This window comes from Hordeum vulgare, chromosome 7H (assembly GCF_904849725.1).
Source record: "Hordeum vulgare subsp. vulgare chromosome 7H, MorexV3_pseudomolecules_assembly, whole genome shotgun sequence".
Taxonomy (NCBI): Eukaryota; Viridiplantae; Streptophyta; class Magnoliopsida; order Poales; family Poaceae; genus Hordeum; species Hordeum vulgare.
The window spans coordinates 75,952,519-75,973,682 of NC_058524.1; the positions used below are offsets into that span (position 1 = coordinate 75,952,519).

The 21,164-nt window shown below is 43.8% G+C and overlaps 3 protein-coding genes across 3 annotated transcripts; 1 reads left to right on the plus strand and 2 right to left on the minus strand.

The window, feature by feature from the left end:
- Positions 1-584: 584 nt before the first annotated feature.
- LOC123411290 (STOREKEEPER protein-like) lies at positions 585-8,076 on the minus strand. The gene is made up of 2 exons (XM_045104219.1): positions 6,941-8,076; positions 585-958 (listed from the first exon to the last, which is right to left on the minus strand). The coding sequence occupies exon 1, from the start codon at positions 7,856-7,858 to the stop codon at positions 6,947-6,949; it is 912 nt and encodes a 303-aa protein (XP_044960154.1). The 5' UTR covers positions 7,859-8,076; the 3' UTR covers positions 585-958; positions 6,941-6,946.
- A 180-nt stretch (positions 8,077-8,256) lies between these two features.
- Positions 8,257-8,872, minus strand: LOC123411291. Its single transcript, XM_045104221.1, has one exon. It carries the CDS (start codon positions 8,817-8,819, stop codon positions 8,511-8,513), a length of 309 nt encoding a protein of 102 aa, XP_044960156.1. The 5' UTR covers positions 8,820-8,872; the 3' UTR covers positions 8,257-8,510.
- A 4,187-nt stretch (positions 8,873-13,059) lies between these two features.
- Positions 13,060-15,764, plus strand: LOC123410319 (transmembrane emp24 domain-containing protein p24delta3-like). The gene is made up of 4 exons (XM_045103248.1): positions 13,060-13,388; positions 14,615-14,824; positions 14,930-15,006; positions 15,410-15,764. The coding sequence occupies exons 1-4, from the start codon at positions 13,176-13,178 to the stop codon at positions 15,552-15,554; spliced, it is 645 nt and encodes a 214-aa protein (XP_044959183.1). The 5' UTR covers positions 13,060-13,175; the 3' UTR covers positions 15,555-15,764.
- Positions 15,765-21,164: the final 5,400 nt, after the last annotated feature.

The window sequence follows — 21,164 nt, forward strand, 5'->3', positions numbered from 1 at the left end:
TTGCACACAATAATACTAGTATAATGTGTGAGAACGGCACGAAACATCCGAAACGGACAGGACGTACCTGTCAGCCAATCTGACTTGTCTGGGTTTGCAAGTGTTGAGCAACAATGCATATAATGGAGTAGCATTTCAAAACAAACTTGATTTGCGTGATGATTACTTACTCCCCCAGTTGCTTCGCTGATAGGGAACCGACGGCAGGCCGGGGCGAGTTTTGGAATGGAATGAATCCCCCCAGGGAGAGCCAGCGGCGCCCAAGTGCGTGTGCGCACTCAGGCACGGCGCAGCTCCGGACAAGTAGCAGCCTACGAAGAGTCCACCGATCCATAGGCCACGAAAAGCAAAGGGAATAATCCTACGCCGCTACAGTCCTCATATGGCGGCAACAGTATCCGCCACCAATGGCAAAAGGCTGCAAAGGCCAAAGGCATCCATCCTGTGCCTAGAAACTTAAGCAGCCCGAGCTGAACTGACAGGGCGGCTCCGATACGGGAACGCTTTCAGTCAGGCAAATCTACGGCAGAATAAAAGCATCATGTGCGAGTGCATATTATCACGAGAGTCCACAAGGCTGGGAATCAAACACAAATACCCATGCGTCACATCTTTGCACCCCCAAAACACACCTAGCCAAGTAGCAGTAGTTAGCAAATGATTTACAATTTTACAGACGACGTGACGTCGATACGAGAGCTGTCATTGTCTGTGGACCGGGATTCCTTAGCATATATATCTAGAACATGAGGCGAGCGGATTAGCAAAATAAGTGTCTCCCAACCTGGGTGTCTTGCAAAAAGCATTAACTAGCTCCACTTGATTAGGCATGAACCCACGAAGTAGACACCCGGTTAGGGCCTTGTGGTCAGCAACCAAGTACCTTGTGGTTGATCAGCCTACAAAATAGACATCGTGCCTACAAACGTATCCAGCTATATACACCACCAAACGCAGCCTGCAAAAAAGAAATTGCTTTAGAAGCAGTTTTACTTGAACAGAAACCTGTCGAAATGCTAGAAAAGCACAACAAACATGTTTTCTAAATACAGGCTTCCAAATACCTGTTGTCACTTAGGGGATAACAGAGTAGAATATCGCTACTGAGGTTGGTGATAAACATGAAGTGAGGGGAATCAAGTATAGTTTGGTACTAATAAGTACCCCTTATGTTCCTAAATATAAGACGTTTTGGCAGATTAAACTGCCAAAACGTCTTAGAAACGGATGTAGTACAACAGCATTTCATTAGCAATCATATGAGGCATTCGAGAGAGAATTAACTGAATCTAAAATAATTTGCAGAACTCCCACTATTACCAACCAGATGTGTATGTAGGAAATTACACAGAATCTTGACTTGGTAACAAATCAGTAAGTTATATGCCTCAGCATTGGAAATAAACTTCTGAATTTACAGTAACTATGGTCATAGAAATAGTCGTCTCTAAATTACCGCAACAAAACAGCACACATTCAATTTTAAGTCCATTTTACTACAATGGCTAAGACAAACTCTGGCAAGCAGCATAACAGGAAAAAAGCAAATACCAACATGATAATGGCACACATTTAATGTCAAATGTTTTTTAAATGGTTGAGAATAGGGAAAAAAAGTAAGAATACGTTGGCCTAGCATCGTGCACCTGAATTGACAAAATATTAAAATAGTCAAATGTTTTTAAAAATTTTGGGCAACATAAATGATATAATACTCACAACCAAAGTTTCGGGACAAAATGATTTATGCAGTATTCCGAACAAAATAAACGTACTATTCGCATTTTTTGTAGCTGCACATTTGTTTTTTTCACTCAGAATACGACACAACTCATTTTATCCCAAAAAATTAAACGTGAGTATTACGCTAGAATATGTCGCAAAAAGTTTAGAATTTTTTTACTATTTTTACTAAAAAAAATCTTACTCAGGTGCACGTAGACACATGTCCCAACAAAACCACACCAAAATCAGATCCACTAATAAAAACTAAGACTGAAAAAAATTCCATTGAGCTAAAGCTGAATTAACTTGGGGCTATTTATCACAAATAGGATTCACAAGTTTCCAAACAGGCCATCTCAGTGAAAAGATGTATATGTATTATTTGCAGCATGTATTACCCCCCCCCCCCCCCCCCCCACACACACACACACACAAAGGCCAAACTGCCGTCGACCAGGTGTTTGTTCTATATTGTACTTGGTCAGTACTTGGACTATCTATAAAAAGTAGCATGTGCAACAAGAAAAAAAAGTGTACATCTCATTGAGCATTAGTAAGCAAAGAGATTAATGATATGGCTTCTCAGGATCTGTCCGACTATCCACTTCAGTATTAGGTCATCTACCACGGCAGGTGCAATATCAGCAATTTAAGAAAGATTTGGCATTTTCATAATTTCACTTGGAAAAACAGCAACAGGCAGCTCATTATCAATATGGCAATTCAAGGTAGTACTCCCTCTGTACCTAAATACTTGTAGTTGGAGAGAATTAGTCTAGTTCTACCTAACTACAAGTACGTATATAGGTAGTTACATACACAGAGGGCGTATTAAGTATTTGAGAACAAAAAAGGACAACTGCATGGCAATCAGCAGAGGGAGTATTAAGTATTTGAGAACAAAAATGGGCAACTGCATGGCTACTTCCACTAAGAATGAATGCTGCAGTTTATACACCATAGCTTCTAAGCCAAAAGTTATTTAGATGATATATATTTGGGGAACATTGTGTGCCCATGTGAATAAACATGATAGTACTGCAACTAGATGCAAGTAGAACATTTGCAACGAAAACTGTTCTAAATAATTCATTCCCTGCTATTCCTGTTTGCCATCTCCATTCTCTTTCACTGTTTCTGTATCCCCAGCTAGTCTATCCAATTGTATCCTGCTATTTCATGTTGCTTTCTACAGGGATCAGTTTTTTTATGCATTCATTCCATAAATAGAAGGGGAGCCTTGGTGCAGGGGTAAAGTTGTTGCCTTGTGACCAAGAGGTCACAGGTTCGAGTCTTGGAAACAGCCTCTTGCAGAAATGTAGGGAAAGGCTGAGTACAATAGACCGCGGACCCTGCGCAAGCCGGGGCTACGTGCACCGGGCTGCCTTTTTTATTCATTTCATAAATAATAATAGCACGGTGAAAGCATTATACCATTCACAACAGAAAACATGAACTTGGTGATGTGAAATTCCAGAAACTACACCCCCCACCCCACCCAACGACGCACCAACTACTTCAGCATGCTAGGTTCTCAAAGCATCTCGTAAGACCTCCCAAACATCTCCTTGACATCATAGTAGGATTTGAATGCCAGAATGTACATGACACAAAGGTGTGAGACTCGAACAGATATATGCAAGCAAAATACCAAACCATGCAATGATAACTGATAAGGCCAAGAGGACCTAAGCATGAGTTTAGGGCTAAGCAAAGCCCATGATAAGAGGCCAAGGAGCAAACCAGCCCATATGAAACTCAGCTCGGTATTGAGCAATACCATAGAATGAAAATAAACTTTGTGGGTAGTTGTGGCCCACTTGAGCTGACACCTAAGCTGTGCAGTCCCAAACGAATATACCCAAAATTCAGGCAGACAAATGACAAATCTAACCTATCGATGTAACTATCGGGCCTACCTACATACACTCACCTTAATCATGTGTATGGGTTATCGAGCCTAGATAATTGGGGGAGCTTGGACATACAAGTAGAATGGCCATGCCGTGAAGTAGGAATTAGAGTGTTTGCCCCGATATAATGGCGCGGGGATTGATTAAGACCATGCCAACACAATGTGCAAGACATGAGGAGAAATCATGGTACAATTATAAACATCTAAAGGATCTAGAGTGACTATTATTAGCTGGGTCATTTATTCACATCGGTTAATTTAGGTATCCATGTGGGTCAGGAAGCACGTGAGGTCATAATACACTATCTGTATTTTAATTGCGGTTGCTATGTTATTGGTGTATGAGTTGAGATTGGGCTTTGGAGGACCTTGTATGCTTATAAAAAAATGGTACAATCAACAGGCATCTACAATTATTGAAGAAGAAAATGTATTTACGTGTCAATTTTCAACTAACACAATTAATCCGATTGCCAAAGGCATAGACTTAACCGCACAGATTCTTGCGTATTGTACAAACAAAGATGACTTAGTTATAAAAAGCACCCAGCCCCTATGGGAGGTATTAATAGTTGCCTTGACGCAAAATATGGAGCACATAAAAACATATGCGCACTAAACTTGAGCTTCAAGGGTAAAATGGTACTCCCTCTGATCCAAAATAAGTCTAGTTCAAATCTTCGACACGTTTTATGGATCAGAGGTAGTAATACATTTTGTGTGAATGGGAAATAACATCTCTGATCCCATTCACATCCACATTACCAATACCACATCAAAAACAAGAAAGCTTATCATTGCAATAGCCCACGCGACAAAGGTGGCATGCAAACACGAGGTAAAACTAAAGCATTGCAACTGATCTCATGAGGACGCAACTGCCTGCATGGCAAATTTTGCAATGTGATGTTGGCACATACGACAGAAACAATAATGTAACATTATAGGTCTAAATTTAGATGACACAGATGTAGAGGAGGTGTGTTATGGATTATGGTGATCCACAATGAAAGGGAGCTAGATGGTAGATGGCCATTCTACGTGACCATGCCCAATGCATTCGGATTCAAGTAGCTAAGCTAGGACTGCTTGTCTGGGCAAGACCAAAGAAACTCATGGAGTTGAAAGTCTAAGGTACAAAAAGAAAACTAGAAAAGCAACGCCTTGGGTCGATGAATGTTTCAAGGACACCTCAGGCCAAGCGACCCTCCCCTTGCCTAAAGAAGTAGCCTTGTGGCTCAGTACTAAAACCACATGATGGATCGGGGTAACCTTTCTTATTCTAAACAACATGAACTCATGTTGTGCCTAATTTTCTTAAGCTGTCACACTAATGTGCGCAAATAATGCATATGTAACATGTTGGACATGCATAATTGGAAATTTTGCTTTACATCAAACAATTAGACCAAAATCCAAGAGTCAATTTTCTCTTCAAATGCCATCCTGCAGCGCCACAGAGTAGGGATGTACAAATGCATGAAAGACATTCAACTGTTAAGCATCAGTTTAGTTGATTTCTGGCATAGATACATTTGTTGGGCCTTCTTTCTTAGGGTGACAAACATTTTTTCTTTCAATGAACAATGCCATCTGCCTTGTATTGTCCAGAATGACGATGCTTTAAGACATCCTACCTTGCCTTAGCAAAAATGTCTAGCCAGCAAAAAGAATAGCATTCGCTCATCCTACCAAAAAGCAATATTTGGAGCAAATGATAGTTCATATCAACTCCAATTTGACTTGCTTCAAATAATTCATTTTTGTTTGACTTGCCATTAAGGATAAACCACTCTACAAACAATGTTCTACTTTGCAAGCAGAGAAAATACGAGTGTACCATCATTTCGAAAATCAAAATCCCAATACTTAAACATGCAATGCATATTTCCATAAGATTTATACCAACTGTTTAAAATTAATCCAAATGCCTAAAATATAGCACATCGAAACTACACTAAAATGTGCTAATGAAATGATATCCTATAACCAGGAATCCAGGATGGGAAGGTACAGCTTGCATGGGAAAGAAATCAAACCACCAGTACAGTTCCACATTGCAGATAGACTAAACTAGATTAACATGTTACTACATTGTAATTTAACACACTGCAAAACTCACAAGAAACAGTCAATATAACCTAATTAGGCCAAAGGTAAGCTGAACTCCAGAAAGAACCATAACTTTCTCAGACCAGCATCGGTATAGGTCTATAGAAAACCTTCCTAGCTTTAGTTACACTAGTGCGACAGGATTTTAAAAAGATGTGCAAGCTTACTGCTCGCAGAAAATGAGGTGAACTACTTTGATGCCACAGATAGGACTGGAAGAAACAAAATTGCGGATACAATTCTACTTTGCCAAGTACAGTAAAGCAGACATGCAAGCTATATCACGTAGGACAACTTAATCACAATAGTTAAGACGCCATACTAGTGTGACATGATTTTAGAGAAGATGTGCAAACTTACTGCTCGCAGGAAAGATAGTCGACTACTTTGATGCAACAGATAGGGCTGTGAGAAACCAAATTGCAAATTCAATTCTAATTTGCTAAGTATAGTAAAACAGACAAGCAAGCAATCACGTAGGACAACTGAATCACAATAGTTAACACACCATACTAGTGGTCAACAGAATGTCATCCAGTGGCTTCAATGTTTATGAATCCAAACTGCTAAACTAACTTATCGAGAATATGCCAAAACTTCCTAATGTAATGATCTTAGAATAGAAAATGGATAATTAACCAATGGGGTAGAGAATTCCTACCACCAATACATTAGCAAGTGGAATACTTTAGTACCACAAAAAGGACTGCTAGAAACGAAATTGTATATACAATTCTACTTTGCTAAGTATAGCAAAACAGACATGCCAGTTATCACGTAGGACAACTGAATCGCAATAGTGAACACACCATACTAGTGTTCAACAGAATGTCATCCAGTGGCTTCAATGCTTATGAATACAAACCCCTAAAGTAGCTTTGCCAAAACTTCCTAATGTAACAATCTTAGAATGGAAAATGACTATTTAACCAATGGGGAAGAGAACTCCTACCACCGATACAATCATACATAACAAGACAACCATGCTTATTTTCGAGTTTAATCCCAACAGTTGCACTTTAATCGACATGCCAATTCACGAGTTTAAGTTTGAACAAAACGCTCTAGTTTAATCCAGTACTGAACTGACGATAAGCAGAAAATGAAACCAAATTAGTTCAAGGCAAGTTAATGTGCAGAAGGAAAACACTCTGTTTTACAGAGGGCATGAGATGGCGGGATTTGTACCCCGGGCTAAGGCCCTAGGCCTTTGATGGTGTCGCTGAGCAAGCCGAAGACCTCCTTTGCTAAATCATGCCGGCGCAGCTGTGTGCGCATCTCGGCATCAAGCTGCTTCCTCCATCTGGTCTCAGCTACATTGCCCTCCTCTGCACCAAGCAACCCCAAACCCTTCTCCAGTGACACTCCTGACATGGCACGGCCGTTCCTCCTCCAGTACTCACCTAGCAGCTCGCTGACCAAGGGCAGCCTCGCCGACACCGACACGGCCACAGCCACATCCGCGCCAGTGTATCCCTCGTCAGCGTCCTCCTCCTCGGGCTCTTCGGCTTCTGGGAGATCCTCCGCTGAAGGCGCGACCTCGGTGCCCCAGAGGTCGGCAGAGAGGGCGCGCACCCGGCGCTCGTGCGGGGTGCTGGTGGGCGGCAGCGCCGTGTTGCAGAACTTGCTCTTGAGCCGCTTGAGCTTGTAGTAGACCTTGGCCTGGTTGATGTGCGATGAGAGGGAGTCCCTGAGGGAGTTGTAGAGCCCCTCGACGTCGGGGAGGCGCGGCGCGATGCCGTAGCGCGCCCGGAAGGAGATGGCGCCGTTGAGCAGGGCGATCTCGTCGGCGTCGGTCCAGAGCTTCTGGGCGGCCCCGTGGCCGCCGAGGCCGCCCGAGGACGAGGCGGGCACCGTGATGGCCTGGGAGAGAAAGGCGGAGTCCGGGAAGGAGCGGGGCTTGCGCTTGCGCTCGCTCTTGCGGGAGGGCTCGGAGCCGTAGTAGTCGGCGCGGGGCCTAGGGTTAGGGTTGGGCGAGCGGCGGCGGTCGCCGGAGCGGGGGCGGGGCTTGGAGCGCTTGCTGGGGCGGCGCGGGGAGGCGTCGGCGGACGCGTCGTCCTCCATCTCGGCGGACGCGCGCGGCGAGGAGCGCCTGGAGGAGGGCATCGGCGGCGCGGGGGAGAGGGGAGGCGCGGGATTCGAATTTGGGGTTGCGGGGAGGAAATCGGGAATCTGGGGGAGGGGAAGCCCAAGCGGAAGGGGAGTGCGGGGGGAGGGGGAGGAGCCAGCCGAGGAAGGCGTCGGGCGGAGTGGCAACCAACACGCGCTGCTGTGCTGCTGCTGCTGCTGCGCCGGAAACTGGCAGTGGCAGGGTGCGGTTTTTCCGCTCGCGATTCACTGTCGCCGCCCTGTTGGACTGGACACCCTGCGCGTGCACCGTCGTCGCACGGTCGCACCTGCCGCGCGAAGGGCACGGAGCCACAGGCAGACCAGACACCAGAGGCCCGTGCATGCGCATCCGTTCGGAGTTCGGAACATCACGCCACACCACACATGCCGTGCCGATGCGCACAGCCATGAACACGAGGTCAACAACACAGGCGCTCTACGAGGTCAATAACATCCTGCACTTGCTGGTGTGGTGTCCATACGAGTACACCATAGTCATAGTCATAGCTCACTTGCTGGTGTGGTGTCCATACGAGTACACCATAGTCAATAGTCATAGTCATAGTCATAGTCTCATAGACCAGCCATGCAGGCACATACGTACATGCTCATGGGAGCATGTCGATCGAGTCTTGCGGTGCGTGCGATCTCACGACGTCGCCTTGAAGGCCAGCTCCATGGCCGCCGTGGCGGCGGACAGCGAGTCGGCCTCGCCGGACGAGCCGCGGTACTTGCCGACGGCCGCGCCCATGACGGCGTTCAGGTGGCCCTGAGCGGTCTCCACGGCCGCCTCGCTGCCCCGGGCCACCGCCTCGTGCTCCGCCTCGGCCACCGCCCACGAGCCGCGCGCCTCGCCCTCAAAGAGCGCGAGGACGCCGGCGAGCCGCGCCGGGTCGAAGCCACGGCCGTCGAGAGCCATGTCGGCGACGGAGGAGAGTTGCTCGAAGAGCGCGTCCATGTGGTGCTACAGCTTGTTTCTCCGTCTTGTGCACCTTGGTCGTGCTGGAGTTATATATATACACAAGGAGGCGCTGCGCTGCGCTGGGGTATATGTATCTGTTCTGTTCTTGCGGGAGAAGAGATTCGACATTCCAGCTTGGACGGTTGCGGCGCCTTTCGGTGAGAAGAAGGAGAAGCTTCACGCCCCCGTTGACTTTTCCTATGGTTCTATTTTTAGGTTTTAAAACACAAATAAGGGAATTCCAACGCGGCCCTTAAAACTCACATTGTATTTGTACACACACTGATATTAAAGCACGGACAGCAAACAATGTCCATATACATTTTATCTCTACTCCTAAAGGAGGAGTTGATAGCCGGCGTTCACCGGATTTTTCATCTCTCCTTTCACTTAGGGTTTTTTCGTCCCTCCTTCCACTTCATCTGGTTTTCTTTCGTATCTCTCCCACACTAAACAAAAAAAAAAAACAGCCAACGAGGTTGCCCTCGATCTACTCTCAAGGACGCCCTAGCCCCGAGAGGAGCTGTCGCCGAGATCCGAGAGGAGCTGCCCGCCGTCGAGGACCTAGAGGAGCGGGCCGCCTCCAAGTCACCGTCGTGACATACCGCCGCCTCCACGTCGCCAATGTGACACACTACAGTCTTCAGGTCGCCGTCGTCACACACCGCAGCTTCCAGGTCGCCACCACTTCCAGATCACCGCCGTCACACACTACCTCAGGTCCGTTGAGCACTCCTCTCCTCGCCACTCCTCACTGCCAGCCCCGCATAGCTCTGCCTCCACGACGGGGATTCGCTCTATGGCGTCCATGAGAGGTGGTTGCATCCGACATGGTGCCGATCATGTCCTTGCTGCTCGATCCGGCCCTCTCCGCCCCTCCTCTCGGTCTGATCCAATGGTGACCGCCCGACGTCGACCTCTCGGATGGCTTGAGGTCCTAGTACCAACGTGAGGGCCCTTGCGGTTGGGGTCGATTTGAGGTGGCTCCGGTGGAAATATGGAACACGTCCCACTGGCCAGGTCGACGACATCCAATTGCTCCACACGTGGGGTTATTTTCACCTGTGTTTGCTTTTGCATTCATTTTGCGCCAAAAACACGTGAGCGAATCGGGATTCAGCCCTAGGAGATTTTTTGCGATGATCTTGCTCTATGTTCTTCTTGCGATTCACGTGTTCATTGTGCACATGTTCATAATGGGCAAATTGTTTTTTTTGTGATGATTTCTGTGTTTTTCGTTGTGAGTGTTTGAACACATGTGTTTCATCGCGGGATAGTTGTGATCTTTATGTCACAGGTGAGGGTGACATAAATTTTCTTTGTCAGTAGTCATATTTTTTTTAGATTCAGACCCACATGCAAACATTCCAGCAATAAACTTGGCTAAAGTGATTATCTTCCTCTTCTAGGTCAACTGGTATTTTAGAAAAATGTGTTTCTCGCAAAGGGAGGAAATAGTAAGCATCGGCATCAACCCAAGAAAGAAATTTAATATAATTGTAATATACTAAAAATAGTTCGAAGATCCTGATCTTACTAATCCCATAGTTCCTAGCTGGGTAGTTTCTTTTTTTTAATGTTTGCTCAAAGAATGCAGTAACTCACTTTGGGTTTCATCATGTTGCTACATTACTGTTATTCAACTATAATGTTGATATAATGATGTACTCTCTCCGTATCAAAATATAAGATGCGCTTTAGTCTCAATCTAGACCCAAAAAACATCTTATAATTTTGATACAGAGGAAGTACATCATAACTTGACTGCCAGGAGCATTGCCTCAAGTGGCTTGTTGTGTGCAGAAACATTGTTTGCAAGATTTAACATAATCCAAGTCCAAGGACTAGGGACAACCGAGGTTGACAGTTTTTCCGATTTCATGTTCTTGTGTATGAACCAATATGAGGCAAAGGAAGATACTCTGTGTTTTTTACGTTGTTATTTTTACAGTAAAGGTAGATACACAATTTTTCTAGATGGGAGACACTGCTTTGCGGCAAGGGGAGATATTGTGTCACTTCTGCCCCCTCTTGTATATCTAAGTTAGTTTAACAATAGTTGATTAACTTTTTTTAATTTTCAACCATGACACATGTCGTCGCCAGCTACACGGGTAGGTTGGTGTGTCTTGTGATATTTTACGCTCAAATATTTCACTCGAAAACTAAAAAGGTTATGCTTGCACTCTTCAGGGGCATGAAAAAGGTTATGCTTACACTCTTCAGTGGCATACAAGGTGGATTACGTGCGTGTGTTGTAGTGTCAGGCATTTTTCGATCAATTTCTTTACTAGGAAGATGTTGGAACAATGCATCACTCAAGTTCACAATAGAAGTGTAGTTTGATCTTTACTGAAGTGTTGAATTTCACCTTCTTCGCAAAAAATGGAATTTCACCTTCACCACCCAGGCAAGAGTCCATTCTCTCCGATGTGATTCCTTCGAGCACCACTGATTATGGGAAGCAAGATTTGTTTGTACCAACAAGAAAATGTTGGTTGTGACAACATACGATGACCCGTTTGCCAAAAACAAGTTATTTACAATAGATAATTATGGCAAAATCCATTCGTACCACAAAAACAAGTTATTTACAATAGATAATTGTGGCAAAATCTATTTGTACCACCCTGTCGGAAAACAAAAAATTGTTTGTACCGGTAAATTGTTTTCTAGGTAACAGTTTCCTAGAGGCCAAGATACTTGTGATCCTATTGTGTTAATTTTGTCCACTGACCAAAAATTCTCCCTTTCATGTTATAGTTGTTGAAAAACTTGAAGGGGTCTTGTGGATTTCTTCTTCTTTCTATGCGCTCTAGGTAGCTCCCGCCTCCAGTCAAATTTGGGATAGAAAAAGTTAATGTTCGGGCACCCGACGACACCTCATACATCAACACCAAGAAAATTCAGATTGGATGGCAAGGAAGTATAACAGTAAAGAAATAGTGGCAGATAAATGAAAGAATACATTTGAATGATGGGTTGTTTTATGAAAATTATCATGATTATGAATCTGGGTTGTATTTCCATAGCCAGAGTTCATTTATTCGTGCTCTACTTCTTGCATACAGGACTCACACACACATGTTTGCAGTCTTTCTCATTCATCTTCTGTAAATGCATTATTATGCTAAAAATGCTAAAAAATAAAATCTACTTGTGCTTCATCTCTCGAGGAATGATGCTATTCTCATTTTCCTCTTTACCCCGTGGCAACACACGAGCATTCAGCTAGTTACCTATAGATGTATAATAGATATGTGTAAAATTTCATTATGAAATACATTTTGATGTGAGTTGTAAAAAAAGCATGTACTTTGTAGTGAATAGTATATGTGCTAGAAATACATTATTTTGTGTAGATTGCCAAAAAAAATGTATTTCATGATGAAACTTTGTAGACAAGTGCTATACCGACATAGATATATGTGTATTATTTTTAGAACTTTTTGAAACCTAAAAATTTGAGTTTTCAATTTTTCAATTTCGCAAAGGAGGTAAAGTTAAGTATTGTCTGCCTATATCAAATTACAAGAAGTTTTTGTACACGCTGATCATATAAATTAAAGAAAGCTAATACCAGTTACATATAAATTAAATAAAACTACCAATTATACATTATGGTCTTGGTAATGAAAAAACTTCCTAAGTTTAGTGTTGCAGGATCTTTATCCAGCCAGAGATTTGCACGAAGTAATGACAGATATTACCTAAGTTTAGGAGTTGAGATCTCCATCCAGCAAGAGATTTGCAAGAAGTAATATATGACAATAATATGTCTGAAGATCCCAAACAACTGATGTTGCATTTTTACGAAAATAAATCAGATCTATTATAAAAATTCACCAAAAATACAAACTACCTCAAACATAACATAAATTACATAAATGTCTATGGACCATCGAACGGCCATTATCGCCGGTGCCATACCAGAGCTGGCATGGCCTGTTAATGACAATCGGTAAGTTTTTATGCACGTGACCATAAAGACCATCACCCTTGAGTCAATCTCAAGAACCTGACACCAATCTCACCACCATTTTCTCATAAAAGGTTGAAGCCGGCGTATTTTCTCAAAAAAAAAAAGTTGAAACCGGCGCATTTTCTAAAAGAAAAAGTTGAAACCGGCTTATTTTCTCAAAAATAAAAAACCCGCCCTCTCGGGCCGAAGGCAGCATATGTCGCGTGGGTAAGGAATTTCTTCCCGTGCACCCAAACGGGAGCTACATAATTCCGAAAAAGACCCTCCCTCGGGCCAACGCCACGCCATTACTACCGTCCAACGCTTGTCCAAGCTCGACACGACTTCCCCACCGGAGACTCGGACAGACAGGGTCGCCCAGATCGGACCAGATGGCGGCGGCAGCGGCGACCCGGCCGGCGCTGGTGGTGGGGGCGCTCGTGGCGGCGCTGATGATGCTGGGCTCGGAGGCGGTGTGGCTCGACCTGCCGCCCACGGGCACCAAGTGCGTCTCCGAGGAGATCCAGCCCAACGTGGTGGTGGTCGCCGACTACATGCTCATGTACGAGGCCCACGCCACCGCCCACCCCACCGTCGCCGTCAAGGTAAGCGCGGCGGGATCCCCTTCCCTTCGTCTTCGCCTGTTTGCTTTCTAGTTGGTTCCAGTGGTTTGATCTTGATCTGGACCGATCCAGGCGCATGCGAATTTGGGGGCGACAGATACTATAGCTTGTTATAATTATTTGTGTTAAGTTTAGTTGGTAGATTGAACTTTTTGAGGCTAAATTAGAGACTCTGTGGCAATTGAATTTGGTATTTAGAAGAATTGAGGGAATTAAAGTGGGCAGTTTAAGTTAACATCTCCTAGAGAAGTCAACAGACAAAAGGTTAGGTTGGTGCACAGGGTCTGTGTTGTGTGAATTATGGTAAGGTTAAGTGCTGTTAATCCAGTACTCCAGTAGTTTGTGATGAATCTCATATGCTCCGGAGGAAGCAGCTGAGGTTTGAACTGTTGAGCTAGACTTGGTGGACTTGATGTGAATTGACTCAAAGTGCCACATCCTCATTGCTTGACATCAGGGCAACATGCTGCCGATTGATAATCTCTATGCATTATAGCAATATCCTAAGTAACGTGACCTGCAGCTGCAGGACTCCACCTTCTCTTTGGGCACCTGTCATCCTATTATTAGAATAGCATGGTCGTAGGTACTGAGACTAACAAAAGATGATTGGGGATAACCATAACAAGGGAAAACAAGCGAGGGATGGATCACTATTCATTATCACTGCTATGGATGGGCTGATGAGATTCCGGTAAGATGCAATCGTGTTTGCATATGGGCAGACGGGTGAACATATAGGGAGATGACAAAGAAATACGATCCCACTTCTCACCCACCCTGTTGTAGATAAGGGGAACTTCAGATTTCAGACTCATGATGTGTTCTGCGCAATCCAGGGAACCAGAGATTTGATGATACATGTGTATTTTAGCTCATGACTGAAAAAGGTACCAGTAACTGGGATTAGCCACAAGTTCACAACTCTGCCGTTCATATGTCCAAGAATTCTGCAAACAACACATGGATGTTCTGTTGTACTTTTGCGGTGACTATGTTTTCTTCTGTAAAACTTTTGCGGTGGCTAAATGGTGCTTTGGCATGCTGGGTGTGTATGAATATGGTGACTTTTTTTGCTAATGTTCACACACATGATAAGCATTGTCCATATATCAGTTAAGTCTTATGGAAGATTTCTTAGAAATGCTGATTTCTGAAGACTAATTTTAGTTACTCATTTGTATTATACATGTTTGTGTTTTGTGTAGGTTACCTCACCATATGGCAATACTGTACATCATAAAGAAAATGCCACAGCGGGCCAATTTGCATTTACAACTGCAGAAGCTGGAAACTACCTTGCTTGCTTCTGGCTAGACAGTGCAGAGAAAGGATCAGGAGTATCTCTAAGTCTTGATTGGAAGATAGGGATTGCGACAAAGGACTGGGATTCTGTCGCCAAGAAGGAGAAAATTGAGGTGTGTCTATTATTTAAATGCAACCTAATCCAAATGACACTATACTTCAATGGAATGCATTGTTTTTTTTCCGGATTATTTTTAATCTGAAATTTCTGTGTTCAGGGTGTTGAATTAGAACTCGCGAAACTTGAAGCTGCAGTGGAATCCATTCATCACAACTTATTATATTTGAAAGCAAGGCAAGTTATCTATTCTACTTTTTGTGTGTGTTTTAATAGCCAGATAATAGATTGTGGTTGTTGTGCTATGCTGCGCCAGGTGTTCTGTAGTCTGTACTATTTCCAATTGGATGTTTTATGTTGGTAAATAAGTATGCTTTCAACGAACTGATTTACAGAAGAATTGGTGACTGTAAAGCTAAAGCACTGTGAAACAGAACCTACTGGTCTCATCTTCATCTGTCTTGGGAAGGTGTATATTGAACTGCTATTTGAAACTCTTAGGTGGTCTTACTGTTTTGTACTGGATGAGATTTTTGGGATATAGTCATATAGACAAACAAAACTGCCAGCTTTACTAACAGTGCAACATTTCGAACGGGCAATGCATAGCATAATGCGTGATCTTGATATGTCTTTGCAGGGAAGCGGAGATGCGGGAAGTGAGTGAGAAAACAAATTCTAGGGTTGCTTGGTTCAGCATCTTGTCACTGGGCGTGTGCGTGGTGGTCTCCGCCCTGCAGTTATGGCATTTGCAAGGCTTCTTCCAGAAGAAGAAGCTCATCTGAGTTCACTGGCTTCGCCATGTACTCCTTTGTTGTTAACCACCTTAGCAAGATGACAGTTTTGTCGTATTTATTTCGACAAACTCATGTCATGGACAAAACAGTTCCCTGGTACAAGATACATGATTTCAATAGGAAGCAGTTTCTTGGTGGTTGGTACTCGATACATGATATATTATGTGCAATAGAAATATGTTCAAATCTTTGGGATTATTTGGCCTTTGTGTATGACATATATAAATTGTGAAACTTTATCCTCGTCTCACTCATCTACCAGTAAACCGAATAGTTTCATACTTGAACCATAGTTGAACCATACCCGTATATATTTCTCTCAAAGCCTTACTTGAACCATATCCATTTAGTGTCATTTTTAGCTCAACCAAAACTGAACCGACTATTTTTTCAACCCAAACCAATTTAAACCCAATACATAATTGTGGATTTAAAACCAATACATAACTATGGGTTTGCTTTAATGTACATATGATTACATAAATTGACATGTTAAGAAGCAAATGAGATAGAAAAGTCATAAATGCATCTACAACAGTTTGGAAACAAAGTTATCCTTGAGATACAGTCAGCACACAATAAAAGTCAAAAAGACATGTTGGAAATATGCCCTAGAGGCAATAATAAATTAGTTATTATTATATTTCTTTGTTCATGATAATCGTTTATTATCCATGCTATAATTGTATTGATTGGAAACACAATACTTGTGTGGATACATAGACAAAACACTGTTCCTAGTAAGCCTTTAGTTGACTAGCTCGTTGATCAAAGATGGTCAAGGTTTCCTGACCATAGGCAAGTGTTGTTACTTGATAACGGGATCACATCATTAGGAGAATCATGTGATAGACTAGACCCAAACTAATGAACGTAGCATGTTGATCGTGTCATTTTGTTGCTACTGTTTTTCTGCGTGTCAAGTATTTGTTCCTATGACCATGAGATCATATAACTCACTGGCACCGGAGGAATACCTTGTGTGTATCAAACGTCACAACGTAACTGGGTGACTATAAAGATGCTCTACAGGTATCTCCGAAGGTGTTCGTTGAGTTAGTATGGATCAAGAATGGGATTTGTCACTCCGTGTGACGGAGAGGTATCTCGGGGTCCACTCGGTAATACAACATCACACACAAGCCTTGCAAGCAATGTGACTTAGTGTAAGTCGCGGGATCTTGTATTACGGAAACGAGTAAAGAGACTTGCCGGTAAACGAGATTGAAATAGGTATGCGGATACTGACGATCAAATCTCGGGCAAGTAACACACCGAAGGACAAAGGGAATGACATATAGGATTATATGAATCCTTGGCACTGAGGTTCAAACGATGAGATCTTCGTAGAATATGTAGGATCCAATATGGGCATCCAGGTCCCGCTATTGGATATTGACCGAGGAGTCACTCGGGTCATGTCTACATAGTTCTCGAACCCGCAGGGTCTGCACACTTAAGGTTCGACGTTGTTTTATGCGTATTTGAGTTATATGGTTGGTTACCGAATGTTGTTCGGAGTCCCGGATGAGATCACGGAGGTCACGAGGGTTTTCGGAATGGTCCGGAAACGAAGATTGATATATAGGATGACTTCATTTGGTTACCGAAAAGTTTTCGGGCATTACCGGTAATGTATCGGGAATGACGAATGGGTTCCGGATCTTCACCGGGAGGGGGGACCACCCACCCGGGAGGGCCCAAGGACCTTGGGGGTGGCGCACTAAGTAGGTGGGGTCAGCCCAAGGCTGTCTTGCGCAAGAGAGAAAGAAAAACCAAAAGAAGAGAAAAAAAAGGAAAGGTGGGAAAGAAGAGAAGGACTCCACCTTCCAATCCTAGTTGGACTAGGATTGGAGGAGGACTCCTCCTCCCCTTGGTGGCGCAGCCCTTGGGGCTCCTTGAGCCTCAAGGCAAGCCTCCCCTCCCCTCCTCCTATATATATGGAGCTATTAGGGCTGATTTGAGACAACTTTTGCCACGGCAGCCCGACCACATACCTCCACGGTTTTTCCTCTAGATCGCATTTCTGCGGAGCTCGGGGCGGAGCCCTGCTGAGATTAGATCACCACCAACCTCCGGAGCGCCGTCACGCTGCCGGAGAACTCATCTCCAGCAAGAGAGACGGAGAGGTAGATGAGTTCTCCGGCAGCGTGACGGCGCTCCGGAGGTTGGTGGTGATCTAATCTGAGCAGGGCTCCGCCCCGAGCTCCGCAGAAACGCGATCTAGAGGAAAAACCGTGGAGGTATGTGGTCGGCCTGCCGTGGCAAAAGTTGTCTCAAATCAGCCCTAATAGCTCCATATATATAGGAGGAGGGGAGGGGAGGCTTGCCTTGAGGCTCAAGGAGCCCCAAGGGCTGCGCCACCAAGGGGAGGAGGAGTCCTCCTCCAATCCTAGTCCAACTAGGATTGGAAGGTGGAGTCCTTCTCTTCTTTCCCACCTTTCCTTTTTTTTCTCTTCTTTTGGTTTTTCTCTCTCTCTTGCGCAAGACAGCCTTGGGCTGACCCCACCTACTTAGTGCGCCACCCCCAAGGTCCTTGGGCCCTTTCGGGTGGGTGGTCCCCCCTCCCGGTGAAGATCCGGAACCCATTCGTCATTCCCGGTACATTACCGGTAATGCCCGAAAACTTTCCGGTAACCAAATGAAGTCATCCTATATATCAATATTCGTTTCCGGACCATTCCGGAAACCCTCGTGACCTCCGTGATCTCATCCGGGACTCCGAGCAACATTCGGTAACCAACCATATAACTCAAATACGCATAAAACAACGTCGAACCTTAAGTGTGCAGACCCTGCGGGTTCGAGAACTATGTAGACATGACCCGAGTGACTCCTCGGTCAATATCCAATAGCGGGACCTGGATGCCCATATTGGATCCTACATATTCTACGAAGATCTCATCGTTTGAACCTTAGTGCCAAGGATTCATATAATCCTGTATGTCATTCCCTTTGTCCTTCGGTATGTTACTTGCCCGAGATTTGATCGTCACTATCCGCATACCTATTTCAATCTCGTTTACCGGCAAGTCTCTTTACTCGTTTCCGTAATACAAGATCCCGCAACTTACACTAAGTCACATTGCTTGCAAGGCTTGTGTGTGATGTTGTATTACCGAGTGGGCCCCGAGATACCTCTCCGTCACACGGAGTGACAAATCCCAGTCTTGATCCATACTAACTCAACGAACACCTTCGGAGATACCTGTAGAGCATCTTTATAGTCACCCAGTTACGTTGTGACGTTTGATACACACAAGGTATTCCTCCGGTGCGAGTGAGTTATATGATCTCATGGTCATAGGAACAAATACTTGACACGCAGAAAACCAGTAGCAAAAAAATGACACGATCAACATGCTACGTTCATTAGTTTGGGTCTAGTCTATCACATGATTCTCCTAATGATGTGATCCCGTTATCAAGTAACAACACTTGCCTATGGTCAGGAAACCTTGACCATCTTTGATCAACGAGCTAGTCAACTAGAGGCTTACTAGAGACAGTGTTTTGTCTATGTATCCACACAAGTATTGTGTTTCCAATCAATACAGTTATAGCATGGATAATAAACGATTATCATGAACAAAGGGATATAATAATAACTAATTTATTATTGCCTCTAGGGCATATTTCCAACAGTCTCCCACCTGCACTAGAGTCAATAATCTAGTTCACATCACCATGTGATTCCAATGAATCCAACACCCATATAGTTATGGGGTCTGATCACGTCTTGCTCGTGAGACAGGTTTTAGTCAACGGTTCTGAAACTTTCAGATCCGTGTGTTCTTTACAAATCTTTATGTCATCTTATAGATGGTGCTACTATGTGCTATTCGGAAATACTCCAAATATCTACTCTACTATACGAATCCGTTTCACTACTCATAGTTATTCGGATTAGTGTCAAAGCTTGCATCGACGTAACCCTTTACGACGAACTCTTTAACCACCTCCATAATCGAGAAAAATTCCTTAGTCTATCAGTTACTAAGAATAAATTTTGACCGCTGCTAGTGATTCAATCATGGATCACTCTCTGTACCTCTCAACAGACTTTGAGTTAAGGCACACATCAGGTGCGGTACCCAGCATGGCATACTTCCTATTCTACGACCAAGGCATAGAAGACGACCTTCGTCTATTCTCTTTATTCTGCCGGGGTCGGGTTTTTAGTCTTACTCAAATTCACACCTTATAACGCAACCAAGAATTCCTTCTTTGCTGATCTATTTTGAACTCCTTAAAAAACTTGTCAAGGCATGCATCTTGTTGAAACTTCCATTAAGCGCTTTTGATCTATCTCCATAGATCTTTGATGCTCAACGTTCAAGTAGCGCAATCCAGGTATTCCTTTGAAAAACTCCTTTCAAACAACCTTGTATGCTTTACAGAAATTCTACATTACTTCTGATCCACAATATGTCAACCACATATTCTTATCAGAAATTCTATAGTGCTCCCACTCACTTCTTTGGAAATACAAGTTTCTCATAAACCTTGTACAAACCCAAAATCTTTGATCATCTCATCAAAGTGTATATTCCAACTCCGAGATGCTTGCACCAGTCCATTGAAGGATCGCTGGAGCTTGCATACTTGCTAGTATCTTTAGGATCGACAAAACCTCCTGGTTGTATCACATACAATGTTTGCTCAAGGAAACCGTCGAGGAAACAATGTTTTGACATCCTATGTGCAATATTTCATAAATAATGCAGCAACTACTAACATAATTCTAACAGACTTTTAGCATCGCTACGAGTGAGAAAGTCTCATCATAGTCAACTGTTTGATCTTGTCGGAAACATCTTTGCGACAAGTCGAGCTTTTCTTAATAGTGACTTATCACCATCATCGTCTGCCTTCCTTTTAAAGATCCATATTTACTCAACAGTCCTATACCATCAAGTAGTTCTTCCAAAGTCTACACTTTGTTTTCATACATGGATCCTCTCTCGGATTTCATGGCTTCCAGCCATTTGTCGGAATCCGGGCCCACCATTGCTTTCTCCATAACTCGCAGGTTCACTGTTGCTCAACAACATGACCTCCAAGACAGGGTTACCGTACCACTCTGCAGTAGTACGCGACCTTGTCAACCTACGAGGCTTGTAGTAACTTGATCCGATGCTCGATGATCACCATCATCAGCTTTCACTTCAATTGGTGTAGGCGCCACAGGAACAACTTCCCGCGCCCTGCTAAACACTGGTTGAAGTGATGGTTCAATAACCTCATCAAGTTCTACCACCCTCCCACTCAATTCTTTTGAGAGAAACCTTTCCTCGAGAAAGGATCCGTTTCTAGAAACAAACACTTTGCTTTCGGATCTGAGATAGGAGATGTACCCAACTGCTTTGGATATCCTATGAAGATGCATTTATCCGCTTTGGGTTCGAGCTTATCAGACTGAAACTTTTTCACATAAGTGTCGAAGCCCCAAACTTTCAAGAAACGACAGTTTAGATTTCTCTAAACATCAGTCTATACTGTGTCATCTCAACGAAAATACGCGGTGCCCTATTTAAAGTGAATGTGGTTGTCTCTAATGCATAACCCATAAACGATAGTGGTAATTCGATAAGAGAC